General features: G+C 40.7%; 1 protein-coding gene across 1 annotated transcript; it reads right to left on the bottom strand.

The window, feature by feature from the left end:
• Positions 1-11,648: 11,648 nt before the first annotated feature.
• YCF37 (homolog of Synechocystis YCF37) lies at positions 11,649-12,276 on the bottom strand. The gene has a single exon (XM_077371697.1). It carries the CDS (start codon positions 12,224-12,226, stop codon positions 11,753-11,755), a length of 474 nt encoding a protein of 157 aa, XP_077227812.1. The 5' UTR covers positions 12,227-12,276; the 3' UTR covers positions 11,649-11,752.
• Positions 12,277-14,592: the final 2,316 nt, after the last annotated feature.

The raw sequence follows: 14,592 nt of genomic DNA, 5'->3' as shown, positions 1-14,592 counted from the left end.
CGGTAAACAAAACTCTTTCCTTTCATCTCAAAAGGCATTTGGTGGATGGGCTGTTGCATGTGAGAGCAGCCACGTTGTGAATGAAGACAAAATCTGCTGAAAAGTGAGCCTCTGTGGCTACTCTCACATGCAACAACCCATCCATGAAATGCCTTTTGCGATGGACGCTAGCAAATCCTTTCCAAAGGAGGTTGAAATTGAAAGAGAATCCAAAACCCTTCCAAAAGCTTCTCTAAGAAGAAAGAGAAAACCAGAAATTGAAAGAGAGATTAACACATACCTACTTCTTCTTCTTCTTCACGGCAGAAATCGAAGCCGGAGTTGCCGGACGAACAGTGGAGGCGGAAAGGGAGAAAATAGAAAGGGTTTGCACTTTTCAAAGCAGGTCTAGGGTTTCTTAGATTTTACTTTTTTGTCTTATAAAAAGGGTGATGATATCCCCCCCCCCCCCCCCCTCCCCACCCACCCACCCCCCATTACATGCACGCTCCCCTTTTAACCTGATTTGACATAAAGTTGCCCACTTTTCACATCAAATCAGGTTAAAAGGGGAGCGTGCATGTAATGCAAGAGGAGTGGAAATATCATCTCCCTAAAAAAATTAGAGACTCAAGTATGATATCAGCAGCCCCTTGCTTTGTTATAGAATTAACAAATTCTTGGCTTCAACAATGATATCAACCCCCCCCCCCCCCCCAACACCTTTGTTAATACTTAATAGAACAGCCGGTTCGGTTTGGTTCTCGGTTCCAGGTCCCCAAAACCGAACCGAAAGCCAATGGTTCCCAGATTTGGGAACCAGAACCAACCAGAAAATTGCAGTCGTTCGGTTCGGTTCTTCGGTTTTAATCGGAACCATGTCCACCCCTCCATGTTGAAAGATGTAGAGAAAATAGATGTTAGATATAGAGAAAATTATGGTGTTGAAAAGGAGTTAAATTAGACTAAGAGAGAGAGGGAAAATAGGCATTAAAAAGAGAGAGAGAAATGATGTGGAAAAGAGAGAAAATAGGCGTTGAAAGATTTTTGCAGATTTGGAGAATTTGGAATTAGAAAGATGAGGAAAAATAGGCCTCAAAGGATCAGTTCTGCTCTGATACCATGATAAATTTCAAGATTGAGATAATCTGCAACCCACACACCAGTAATTCCTTATATACAAAATACAATATTACATGACTTAAATGCCCCTATACTAGGACAATATTACAATGATAACATAAACAATATTATACATGTTATTAGGGGGTGGACATGGTTCGGTTCGGTTCTGAGGAAAACCCAAAAACGAACCACTCCCTATCGGTTCCCAAAATCTAGAACCAGAACCGAACCAATGAAACCTGGAACCAAACCGAACCAGAACCGAATTTAATCAGTTCGGCTCTGGGTCTGTTGAAGTAAAAAATATGTTTTTAAAAATGAAATAATTTTCCAAGTAAATTTTTTTGCACGAAGTACCGAACCGTAAACAAAACCCTGCAAAGAAAACCAATTGATTTTCGGACTAAACGGTAAACAAAACTCTTTCCTTTCATCTCAAAAGGCATTTGGTGGATGGGCTGTTGCATGTGAGAGCAGCCACGTTGTGAATGAAGACAAAATCTGCTGAAAAGTGAGCCTCTGTGGCTACTCTCACATGCAACAACCCATCCATGAAATGCCTTTTGCGATGGACGCTAGCAAATCCTTTCCAAAGGAGGTTGAAATTGAAAGAGAATCCAAAACCCTTCCAAAAGCTTCTCTAAGAAGAAAGAGAAAACCAGAAATTGAAAGAGAGATTAACACATACCTACTTCTTCTTCTTCTTCACGGCAGAAATCGAAGCCGGAGTTGCCGGACGAACAGTGGAGGCGGAAAGGGAGAAAATAGAAAGGGTTTGCACTTTTCAAAGCAGGTCTAGGGTTTCTTAGATTTTACTTTTTTGTCTTATAAAAAGGGTGATGATATCCCCCCCCCCTCCCCACCCACCCACCCCCCCTTACATGCACGCTCCCCTTTTAACCTGATTTGACATAAAGTTGCCCACTTTTCACATCAAATCAGGTTAAAAGGGGAGCGTGCATGTAATGCAAGAGGAGTGGAAATATCATCTCCCTAAAAAAATTAGAGACTCAAGTATGATATCAGCAGCCCCTTGCTTTGTTATAGAATTAACAAATTCTTGGCTTCAACAATGATATCAACCCCCCCCCCCCAACACCTTTGTTAATACTTAATAGAACAGCCGGTTCGGTTTGGTTCTCGGTTCCAGGTCCCCAAAACCGAACCGAAAGCCAATGGTTCCCAGATTTGGGAACCAGAACCAACCAGAAAATTGCAGTCGTTCGGTTCGGTTCTTCGGTTTTAATCGGAACCATGTCCACCCCTCCATGTTGAAAGATGTAGAGAAAATAGATGTTAGATATAGAGAAAATTATGGTGTTGAAAAGGAGTTAAATTAGACTAAGAGAGAGAGGGAAAATAGGCATTAAAAAGAGAGAGAGAAATGATGTGGAAAAGAGAGAAAATAGGCGTTGAAAGATTTTTGCAGATTTGGAGAATTTGGAATTAGAAAGATGAGGAAAAATAGGCCTCAAAGGATCAGTTCTGCTCTGATACCATGATAAATTTCAAGATTGAGATAATCTGCAACCCACACACCAGTAATTCCTTATATACAAAATACAATATTACATGACTTAAATGCCCCTATACTAGGACAATATTACAATGATAACATAAACAATATTATACATGTTATTAGGGGGTGGACATGGTTCGGTTCGGTTCTGAGGAAAACCCAAAAACGAACCACTCCCTATCGGTTCCCAAAATCTAGAACCAGAACCGAACCAATGAAACCTGGAACCAAACCGAACCAGAACCGAATTTAATCAGTTCGGCTCTGGGTCTGTTGAAGTAAAAAATATGTTTTTAAAAATGAAATAATTTTCCAAGTAAATTTTTTTGCACGAAGTACCGAACCGTAAACAAAACCCTGCAAAGAAAACCAATTGATTTTCGGACTAAACGGTAAACAAAACTCTTTCCTTTCATCTCAAAAGGCATTTGGTGGATGGGCTGTTGCATGTGAGAGCAGCCACGTTGTGAATGAAGACAAAATCTGCTGAAAAGTGAGCCTCTGTGGCTACTCTCACATGCAACAACCCATCCATGAAATGCCTTTTGCGATGGACGCTAGCAAATCCTTTCCAAAGGAGGTTGAAATTGAAAGAGAATCCAAAACCCTTCCAAAAGCTTCTCTAAGAAGAAAGAGAAAACCAGAAATTGAAAGAGAGATTAACACATACCTACTTCTTCTTCTTCTTCACGGCAGAAATCGAAGCCGGAGTTGCCGGACGAACAGTGGAGGCGGAAAGGGAGAAAATAGAAAGGGTTTGCACTTTTCAAAGCAGGTCTAGGGTTTCTTAGATTTTACTTTCTTGTCTTTAAAAAAGGGTGATGATATTTTCACCCACCCCCCCCCCCCCCCCATTACATGCACGCTCCCCTTTTAACCTGATTTGACATAAAGTTGCCCACTTTTCACATCAAATCAGGTTAAAAGGGGAGCGTGCATGTAATGCAAGAGGAGTGGAAATATCATCTCCCTAAAAAAATTAGAGACTCAAGTATGATATCAGCAGCCCCTTGCTTTGTTATAGAATTAACAAATTCTTGGCTTCAACAATGATATCAACCCCCCCCCCCCCCCCAACACCTTTGTTAATACTTAATAGAACAGCCGGTTCGGTTTGGTTCTCGGTTCCAGGTCCCCAAAACCGAACCGAAAGCCAATGGTTCCCAGATTTGGGAACCAGAACCAACCAGAAAATTGCAGTCGTTCGGTTCGGTTCTTCGGTTTTAATCGGAACCATGTCCACCCCTCCATGTTGAAAGATGTAGAGAAAATAGATGTTAGATATAGAGAAAATTATGGTGTTGAAAAGGAGTTAAATTAGACTAAGAGAGAGAGGGAAAATAGGCATTAAAAAGAGAGAGAGAAATGATGTGGAAAAGAGAGAAAATAGGCGTTGAAAGATTTTTGCAGATTTGGAGAATTTGGAATTAGAAAGATGAGGAAAAATAGGCCTCAAAGGATCAGTTCTGCTCTGATACCATGATAAATTTCAAGATTGAGATAATCTGCAACCCACACACCAGTAATTCCTTATATACAAAATACAATATTACATGACTTAAATGCCCCTATACTAGGACAATATTACAATGATAACATAAACAATATTATACATGTTATTAGGGGGTGGACATGGTTCGGTTCGGTTCTGAGGAAAACCCAAAAACGAACCACTCCCTATCGGTTCCCAAAATCTAGAACCAGAACCGAACCAATGAAACCTGGAACCAAACCGAACCAGAACCGAATTTAATCAGTTCGGCTCTGGGTCTGTTGAAGTAAAAAATATGTTTTTAAAAATGAAATAATTTTCCAAGTAAATTTTTTTGCACGAAGTACCGAACCGTAAACAAAACCCTGCAAAGAAAACCAATTGATTTTCGGACTAAACGGTAAACAAAACTCTTTCCTTTCATCTCAAAAGGCATTTGGTGGATGGGCTGTTGCATGTGAGAGCAGCCACGTTGTGAATGAAGACAAAATCTGCTGAAAAGTGAGCCTCTGTGGCTACTCTCACATGCAACAACCCATCCATGAAATGCCTTTTGCGATGGACGCTAGCAAATCCTTTCCAAAGGAGGTTGAAATTGAAAGAGAATCCAAAACCCTTCCAAAAGCTTCTCTAAGAAGAAAGAGAAAACCAGAAATTGAAAGAGAGATTAACACATACCTACTTCTTCTTCTTCTTCACGGCAGAAATCGAAGCCGGAGTTGCCGGACGAACAGTGGAGGCGGAAAGGGAGAAAATAGAAAGGGTTTGCACTTTTCAAAGCAGGTCTAGGGTTTCTTAGATTTTACTTTTTTGTCTTATAAAAAGGGTGATGATATCCCCCCCCCCCTCCCCACCCACCCACCCCCCATTACATGCACGCTCCCCTTTTAACCTGATTTGACATAAAGTTGCCCACTTTTCACATCAAATCAGGTTAAAAGGGGAGCGTGCATGTAATGCAAGAGGAGTGGAAATATCATCTCCCTAAAAAAATTAGAGACTCAAGTATGATATCAGCAGCCCCTTGCTTTGTTATAGAATTAACAAATTCTTGGCTTCAACAATGATATCAACCCCCCCCCCCCCCAACACCTTTGTTAATACTTAATAGAACAGCCGGTTCGGTTTGGTTCTCGGTTCCAGGTCCCCAAAACCGAACCGAAAGCCAATGGTTCCCAGATTTGGGAACCAGAACCAACCAGAAAATTGCAGTCGTTCGGTTCGGTTCTTCGGTTTTAATCGGAACCATGTCCACCCCTCCATGTTGAAAGATGTAGAGAAAATAGATGTTAGATATAGAGAAAATTATGGTGTTGAAAAGGAGTTAAATTAGACTAAGAGAGAGAGGGAAAATAGGCATTAAAAAGAGAGAGAGAAATGATGTGGAAAAGAGAGAAAATAGGCGTTGAAAGATTTTTGCAGATTTGGAGAATTTGGAATTAGAAAGATGAGGAAAAATAGGCCTCAAAGGATCAGTTCTGCTCTGATACCATGATAAATTTCAAGATTGAGATAATCTGCAACCCACACACCAGTAATTCCTTATATACAAAATACAATATTACATGACTTAAATGCCCCTATACTAGGACAATATTACAATGATAACATAAACAATATTATACATGTTATTAGGGGGTGGACATGGTTCGGTTCGGTTCTGAGGAAAACCCAAAAACGAACCACTCCCTATCGGTTCCCAAAATCTAGAACCAGAACCGAACCAATGAAACCTGGAACCAAACCGAACCAGAACCGAATTTAATCAGTTCGGCTCTGGGTCTGTTGAAGTAAAAAATATGTTTTTAAAAATGAAATAATTTTCCAAGTAAATTTTTTTGCACGAAGTACCGAACCGTAAACAAAACCCTGCAAAGAAAACCAATTGATTTTCGGACTAAACGGTAAACAAAACTCTTTCCTTTCATCTCAAAAGGCATTTGGTGGATGGGCTGTTGCATGTGAGAGCAGCCACGTTGTGAATGAAGACAAAATCTGCTGAAAAGTGAGCCTCTGTGGCTACTCTCACATGCAACAACCCATCCATGAAATGCCTTTTGCGATGGACGCTAGCAAATCCTTTCCAAAGGAGGTTGAAATTGAAAGAGAATCCAAAACCCTTCCAAAAGCTTCTCTAAGAAGAAAGAGAAAACCAGAAATTGAAAGAGAGATTAACACATACCTACTTCTTCTTCTTCTTCACGGCAGAAATCGAAGCCGGAGTTGCCGGACGAACAGTGGAGGCGGAAAGGGAGAAAATAGAAAGGGTTTGCACTTTTCAAAGCAGGTCTAGGGTTTCTTAGATTTTACTTTTTTGTCTTATAAAAAGGGTGATGATATCCCCCCCCCCCCCCTCCCCACCCACCCACCCCCCATTACATGCACGCTCCCCTTTTAACCTGATTTGACATAAAGTTGCCCACTTTTCACATCAAATCAGGTTAAAAGGGGAGCGTGCATGTAATGCAAGAGGAGTGGAAATATCATCTCCCTAAAAAAATTAGAGACTCAAGTATGATATCAGCAGCCCCTTGCTTTGTTATAGAATTAACAAATTCTTGGCTTCAACAATGATATCAACCCCCCCCCCCCCAACACCTTTGTTAATACTTAATAGAACAGCCGGTTCGGTTTGGTTCTCGGTTCCAGGTCCCCAAAACCGAACCGAAAGCCAATGGTTCCCAGATTTGGGAACCAGAACCAACCAGAAAATTGCAGTCGTTCGGTTCGGTTCTTCGGTTTTAATCGGAACCATGTCCACCCCTCCATGTTGAAAGATGTAGAGAAAATAGATGTTAGATATAGAGAAAATTATGGTGTTGAAAAGGAGTTAAATTAGACTAAGAGAGAGAGGGAAAATAGGCATTAAAAAGAGAGAGAGAAATGATGTGGAAAAGAGAGAAAATAGGCGTTGAAAGATTTTTGCAGATTTGGAGAATTTGGAATTAGAAAGATGAGGAAAAATAGGCCTCAAAGGATCAGTTCTGCTCTGATACCATGATAAATTTCAAGATTGAGATAATCTGCAACCCACACACCAGTAATTCCTTATATACAAAATACAATATTACATGACTTAAATGCCCCTATACTAGGACAATATTACAATGATAACATAAACAATATTATACATGTTATTAGGGGGTGGACATGGTTCGGTTCGGTTCTGAGGAAAACCCAAAAACGAACCACTCCCTATCGGTTCCCAAAATCTAGAACCAGAACCGAACCAATGAAACCTGGAACCAAACCGAACCAGAACCGAATTTAATCAGTTCGGCTCTGGGTCTGTTGAAGTAAAAAATATGTTTTTAAAAATGAAATAATTTTCCAAGTAAATTTTTTTGCACGAAGTACCGAACCGTAAACAAAACCCTGCAAAGAAAACCAATTGATTTTCGGACTAAACGGTAAACAAAACTCTTTCCTTTCATCTCAAAAGGCATTTGGTGGATGGGCTGTTGCATGTGAGAGCAGCCACGTTGTGAATGAAGACAAAATCTGCTGAAAAGTGAGCCTCTGTGGCTACTCTCACATGCAACAACCCATCCATGAAATGCCTTTTGCGATGGACGCTAGCAAATCCTTTCCAAAGGAGGTTGAAATTGAAAGAGAATCCAAAACCCTTCCAAAAGCTTCTCTAAGAAGAAAGAGAAAACCAGAAATTGAAAGAGAGATTAACACATACCTACTTCTTCTTCTTCTTCACGGCAGAAATCGAAGCCGGAGTTGCCGGACGAACAGTGGAGGCGGAAAGGGAGAAAATAGAAAGGGTTTGCACTTTTCAAAGCAGGTCTAGGGTTTCTTAGATTTTACTTTTTTGTCTTATAAAAAGGGTGATGATATCCCCCCCCCCCTCCCCACCCACCCACCCCCCCTTACATGCACGCTCCCCTTTTAACCTGATTTGACATAAAGTTGCCCACTTTTCACATCAAATCAGGTTAAAAGGGGAGCGTGCATGTAATGCAAGAGGAGTGGAAATATCATCTCCCTAAAAAAATTAGAGACTCAAGTATGATATCAGCAGCCCCTTGCTTTGTTATAGAATTAACAAATTCTTGGCTTCAACAATGATATCAACCCCCCCCCCCCAACACCTTTGTTAATACTTAATAGAACAGCCGGTTCGGTTTGGTTCTCGGTTCCAGGTCCCCAAAACCGAACCGAAAGCCAATGGTTCCCAGATTTGGGAACCAGAACCAACCAGAAAATTGCAGTCGTTCGGTTCGGTTCTTCGGTTTTAATCGGAACCATGTCCACCCCTCCATGTTGAAAGATGTAGAGAAAATAGATGTTAGATATAGAGAAAATTATGGTGTTGAAAAGGAGTTAAATTAGACTAAGAGAGAGAGGGAAAATAGGCATTAAAAAGAGAGAGAGAAATGATGTGGAAAAGAGAGAAAATAGGCGTTGAAAGATTTTTGCAGATTTGGAGAATTTGGAATTAGAAAGATGAGGAAAAATAGGCCTCAAAGGATCAGTTCTGCTCTGATACCATGATAAATTTCAAGATTGAGATAATCTGCAACCCACACACCAGTAATTCCTTATATACAAAATACAATATTACATGACTTAAATGCCCCTATACTAGGACAATATTACAATGATAACATAAACAATATTATACATGTTATTAGGGGGTGGACATGGTTCGGTTCGGTTCTGAGGAAAACCCAAAAACGAACCACTCCCTATCGGTTCCCAAAATCTAGAACCAGAACCGAACCAATGAAACCTGGAACCAAACCGAACCAGAACCGAATTTAATCAGTTCGGCTCTGGGTCTGTTGAAGTAAAAAATATGTTTTTAAAAATGAAATAATTTTCCAAGTAAATTTTTTTGCACGAAGTACCGAACCGTAAACAAAACCCTGCAAAGAAAACCAATTGATTTTCGGACTAAACGGTAAACAAAACTCTTTCCTTTCATCTCAAAAGGCATTTGGTGGATGGGCTGTTGCATGTGAGAGCAGCCACGTTGTGAATGAAGACAAAATCTGCTGAAAAGTGAGCCTCTGTGGCTACTCTCACATGCAACAACCCATCCATGAAATGCCTTTTGCGATGGACGCTAGCAAATCCTTTCCAAAGGAGGTTGAAATTGAAAGAGAATCCAAAACCCTTCCAAAAGCTTCTCTAAGAAGAAAGAGAAAACCAGAAATTGAAAGAGAGATTAACACATACCTACTTCTTCTTCTTCTTCACGGCAGAAATCGAAGCCGGAGTTGCCGGACGAACAGTGGAGGCGGAAAGGGAGAAAATAGAAAGGGTTTGCACTTTTCAAAGCAGGTCTAGGGTTTCTTAGATTTTACTTTTTTGTCTTATAAAAAGGGTGATGATATCCCCCCCCCCTCCCCACCCACCCACCCCCCCTTACATGCACGCTCCCCTTTTAACCTGATTTGACATAAAGTTGCCCACTTTTCACATCAAATCAGGTTAAAAGGGGAGCGTGCATGTAATGCAAGAGGAGTGGAAATATCATCTCCCTAAAAAAATTAGAGACTCAAGTATGATATCAGCAGCCCCTTGCTTTGTTATAGAATTAACAAATTCTTGGCTTCAACAATGATATCAACCCCCCCCCCCCCCAACACCTTTGTTAATACTTAATAGAACAGCCGGTTCGGTTTGGTTCTCGGTTCCAGGTCCCCAAAACCGAACCGAAAGCCAATGGTTCCCAGATTTGGGAACCAGAACCAACCAGAAAATTGCAGTCGTTCGGTTCGGTTCTTCGGTTTTAATCGGAACCATGTCCACCCCTCCATGTTGAAAGATGTAGAGAAAATAGATGTTAGATATAGAGAAAATTATGGTGTTGAAAAGGAGTTAAATTAGACTAAGAGAGAGAGGGAAAATAGGCATTAAAAAGAAAGAGAGAAATGATGTGGAAAAGAGAGAAAATAGGCGTTGAAAGATTTTTGCAGATTTGGAGAATTTGGAATTAGAAAGATGAGGAAAAATAGGCCTCAAAGGATCAGTTCTGCTCTGATACCATGATAAATTTCAAGATTGAGATAATCTGCAACCCACACACCAGTAATTCCTTATATACAAAATACAATATTACATGACTTAAATGCCCCTATACTAGGACAATATTACAATGATAACATAAACAATATTATACATGTTATTAGGGGGTGGACATGGTTCGGTTCGGTTCTGAGGAAAACCCAAAAACGAACCACTCCCTATCGGTTCCCAAAATCTAGAACCAGAACCGAACCAATGAAACCTGGAACCAAACCGAACCAGAACCGAATTTAATCAGTTCGGCTCTGGGTCTGTTGAAGTAAAAAATATGTTTTTAAAAATGAAATAATTTTCCAAGTAAATTTTTTTGCACGAAGTACCGAACCGTAAACAAAACCCTGCAAAGAAAACCAATTGATTTTCGGACTAAACGGTAAACAAAACTCTTTCCTTTCATCTCAAAAGGCATTTGGTGGATGGGCTGTTGCATGTGAGAGCAGCCACGTTGTGAATGAAGACAAAATCTGCTGAAAAGTGAGCCTCTGTGGCTACTCTCACATGCAACAACCCATCCATGAAATGCCTTTTGCGATGGACGCTAGCAAATCCTTTCCAAAGGAGGTTGAAATTGAAAGAGAATCCAAAACCCTTCCAAAAGCTTCTCTAAGAAGAAAGAGAAAACCAGAAATTGAAAGAGAGATTAACACATACCTACTTCTTCTTCTTCTTCACGGCAGAAATCGAAGCCGGAGTTGCCGGACGAACAGTGGAGGCGGAAAGGGAGAAAATAGAAAGGGTTTGCACTTTTCAAAGCAGGTCTAGGGTTTCTTAGATTTTACTTTTTTGTCTTATAAAAAGGGTGATGATATCCCCCCCCCCCCCCGGCGCATTACATGCACGCTCCCCTTTTAACCTGATTTGACATAAAGTTGCCCACTTTTCACATCAAATTGGGTTGAGCGTGCATGTAATGCAAGGGGAGTGAAAATATCATCTCCCTAAAAAAATTAGAGACTCAAGTATGATATCAGCAGCCCTGTGCTTTGTTATAGAATTAACAAATTCTTGGCTTCAACAATGATATCACCAACGCCCCCGCTTTGTTAATACTTAATAGAACAGCCGGGTTCGGCTCGGCTCTTGGTTCCAGGTCCCCAAACCTAGAACCGAACCGAAAGCCAATGGTTCCCAGATCTGGGAACCAGAACCGAATAGAAAATTGCAGCCGGTTCGGTTCGGTTCGGTTCGGTTCTTCGGTTTTAATCGGAACCATGTCCACCCCTCCATGTTATTACAATATTGGTACTGCCATGTTTTGATAATTGGACAAGGTCATTTTGGTTTGTCTTTTGTTATTTAAATAGCTGTCAAAAGGTTTTACAGTTCCCAAAAAGCTGTCTGAAGCAAGTTAAAAATAGAAGACAAGCTGAGTTTGTGCAATTATTAAAACATGGTAGTGCTACTATCAGCAGCCCAAAAAAAAAAGTATAAATTCCCACATAGCAGCAGCACTGTAAATGAAATCTTGGAGCGGATAAAACAGCAAAAAAATGAAAAAGATTTCACCGTGCCTTTGATAAACAAGATCGTGCCTTTGATAAACAAGATACAGAAAAAAAAAAAAAAAAAAAGACGAAAGAAAACCACTAGGGTTTCTAACCTTCGGACCCAAGAATCCCATTCACGACAGAAGAAGCAGCAACAACCCCCACAATCTCGGCGGCAGCTACGACCCCAGCCTGCGTCAAATCCCCAGCAAATGCAAAGCTCGCAGCCGTTTCGATCTCCTTCTCGGCCGTTTCGATCTCTCTCTCAGCAGTTATGATCCCTCTCTCGGCTGTTTCGATCCCTTTCTCCACCGCCTCCTCTCCTTCTCTCAAAATCTCCTCCGCCTCTTTCTCCGCATTCCTCAGTTTCTTTCTCAACCCAAATAGTGGAATATCTTCCGCCAATGCCGGAAAATTTCTCACCGTTGATGCTGTTAGAAGAAACAAACACAAGCGCCGGCCGGGGAGCCGGAGTTGTGGCGCACGTTTGCTAGCGTGCACCATGGACGAGGTTCTTTGTTGTGCATAGTGCGCACTTGGGAGACGGAGATTGTGAAGCACGGGCGAGCTCGTGGATGCCATGGCTTTGTTTGGACAAGAGGCTCATCCGAAAAGGAGGCTTTTCAAAGAGTTTTAGTGATAAGATACTGAATTAGAACCATTCGATATGGTGGACCCTAGACATTGTATTTACCCTGTTACAAAATTGAAAAATGTGAACTTAATTGGGATTTGCTAGAGACCAGCGCAGAAGGCATTTTGAGGATGGACTGTTGCATGTGAGAACAGCCACATAGGCTCTGATTTTGTCTTATTGATTTAATTCATCTGAGGTGACTGCTCTTTCATGCAACAGCTTATCCGCAATGGTCCCTAGCAAATCCCTTTTATTCTTTGGGATTTAATAGCAACTTCGAGGAAAACCATATTGCGGCTGACTTTTGCATGTGGGAGCAGCCACCTCAGATGAATTAAATGAATAAGACAATATCTCCCATGCTATTCTCTCCTGCAAAAATCAGCCAATGGCTTTCCACGAAATTGCCTGGCAATTCCCTTCTTCTTTTGTTCATCCCTTCACTTTGTCTTCTTTTATTCATCCCTTCTTCTTCTTTTGTTCACCCATCAAAAAAAAATCCCTTCACTTTGTCTGCTTAGGGGTGTCAATGGATCCAGATGATCTGATTGATCGAAAGGATAAGATTTGTGGTTGTTTAGGGATTTCAATGGACCCATCCAAAGGATAAGATCTGTGGTTCATCAGCTTCTATAACTATCAAGTTGTGTTACCATAATCTTAACACGAGCGTGCCTTGTAATGTTGTTGTTTATAAACTTACCTCGCTATAAAGTAAGTTTTGAAACATTTCTTGGGACTTTTGGAGTAATTGGTTGTTTCACATGGTATACAGAGCAACTTTACTCGGTTCAAAACTCTTTGATATATTAAAAAAAAAAATCACCTGTAATGGGCAACCCAAAAGAGGGGCCACATTTAGGGCCCACCCTAAAAGGAGGGGCTACACCTGAGGGCAAGTGTCAAAGTATAAAAGATTAAATAACGCCATCTCCAGCTTATCAAATAATACTAAGCCGTTATCCATCAAGCCTTGTTTAGGGTTCTGCCTAGAAAAGCTGAACTTTTTCTTTTTTTTGTAGTAATGGTATCTTATTTTAGACATGGGATGCCAGTTCAGAATGGGACCAAGACCATGTGGGTCGTCCCATGATGTTCTAAAAGATCAACAGTCTTGGTCTCCCATGCATGCCCCTTCACCTACCTAAACTAAACTCAGATGTTTACTCTCTTCCTAAAAGACACTTAGATGCCATTGAGAACACATTGATCAATGATCTAGGCCCTTGGTCCATCAAGCCTAAATTAAGCCTTGTTTAGGGTTGTGCCAAGAAAAGCTAAGACCCTATTTGTTTTGGATTTTGAGAACCGATAGCCGGTCCAAAACTAATTATTGGACTCAAATTTACATTTAATTTTGAGTCTCGTAATCACTTTTGGCAATCCGTTGTCAAAATCCAAAACAAACATGGCTTAAATGGTTGATTTTTGTAATCCTTTATCTTAGGCATGAAACATCCTTTCTTGATGGAACCTCGGCTATGTGGTTCACTGTTGGGAGAAATTGGTATGATGAATGATCACATGGTAGTTGATGCAAATAGTCAACGTAATAAACACAACACAACGAGAAAATCGAATGAGTTATAGGAATGGGAGAAAGGCAAGGCAATCCAATTAAGTTTCTCTCTTGAAGACTTTTCTTTCCCCCACTTATGCAGTTGGCTATCAAGAAATAAAGTCCTTGAGGATACAATGCATATGCTATGATCAAGGGCTACACCTGAAGTTCAATAGCAACTATTATACATGTACTTAGAGAAAGATGGAATGAATTAAGAGAACCGAATAGAAAAAAACCATATTCACGAAAGATTACCAGAGCCTACTTTTATGAAAGATAAAGACATGAAGTAACATTTTCACAATAAGTGTCTTCAGAATAAACTAGATATAGGCGATGGGTTTAAAAAGGACTTGGGCACCCTCCCCTTAACTGATAGCTCTAAAGGGTGAGTTCTACAGGTCCCAACACTAGAAACCTTTCTATGCGAGGGCCAATCAAATAAATGCTTTGGATCACCCAAACAATGTGGGCCCCACTGTATTTGAAGGACTCATTTCTTGTTTTCAAAGTGGCCCCACCAATCGGAATCCCGTTTTCAAAGTGTTTGCCTTAAAAAGAAGGGCGGTGGTATTTCACCCCACTACCGTACGCATGCGCCCCATTTTTAACATGCTTCTGACGTCAAAAAGCGTTAAGGTTGCCCACAGTTCCCGTCAAATCACTTCAAAGGGGGCGCATGGCGTACTGCTAGGGGTGAAAATATCATCTCCCAAAAAGAATTAGAGGGTAATTTCATAAGAGAGT

The sequence above is a fragment of the Tasmannia lanceolata genome, unplaced genomic scaffold, assembly GCF_043159265.1.
Source record: "Tasmannia lanceolata isolate RefF3 unplaced genomic scaffold, GAP_Taslan_0.1 ptg000037l, whole genome shotgun sequence".
NCBI classification, from domain to species: domain Eukaryota; kingdom Viridiplantae; phylum Streptophyta; class Magnoliopsida; order Canellales; family Winteraceae; genus Tasmannia; species Tasmannia lanceolata.
Note: the sequence above shows the minus strand (reverse complement) of the source record. Positions and strands in the feature narration are given on the sequence as shown.

Coding starts and splice junctions, on each gene's coding strand:
- YCF37 (XM_077371697.1), bottom strand. CDS start 12,226: ATGGCATCCACGAGCTCGCCCGTGCTTCACAATCTCCGTCTCCCAAGT.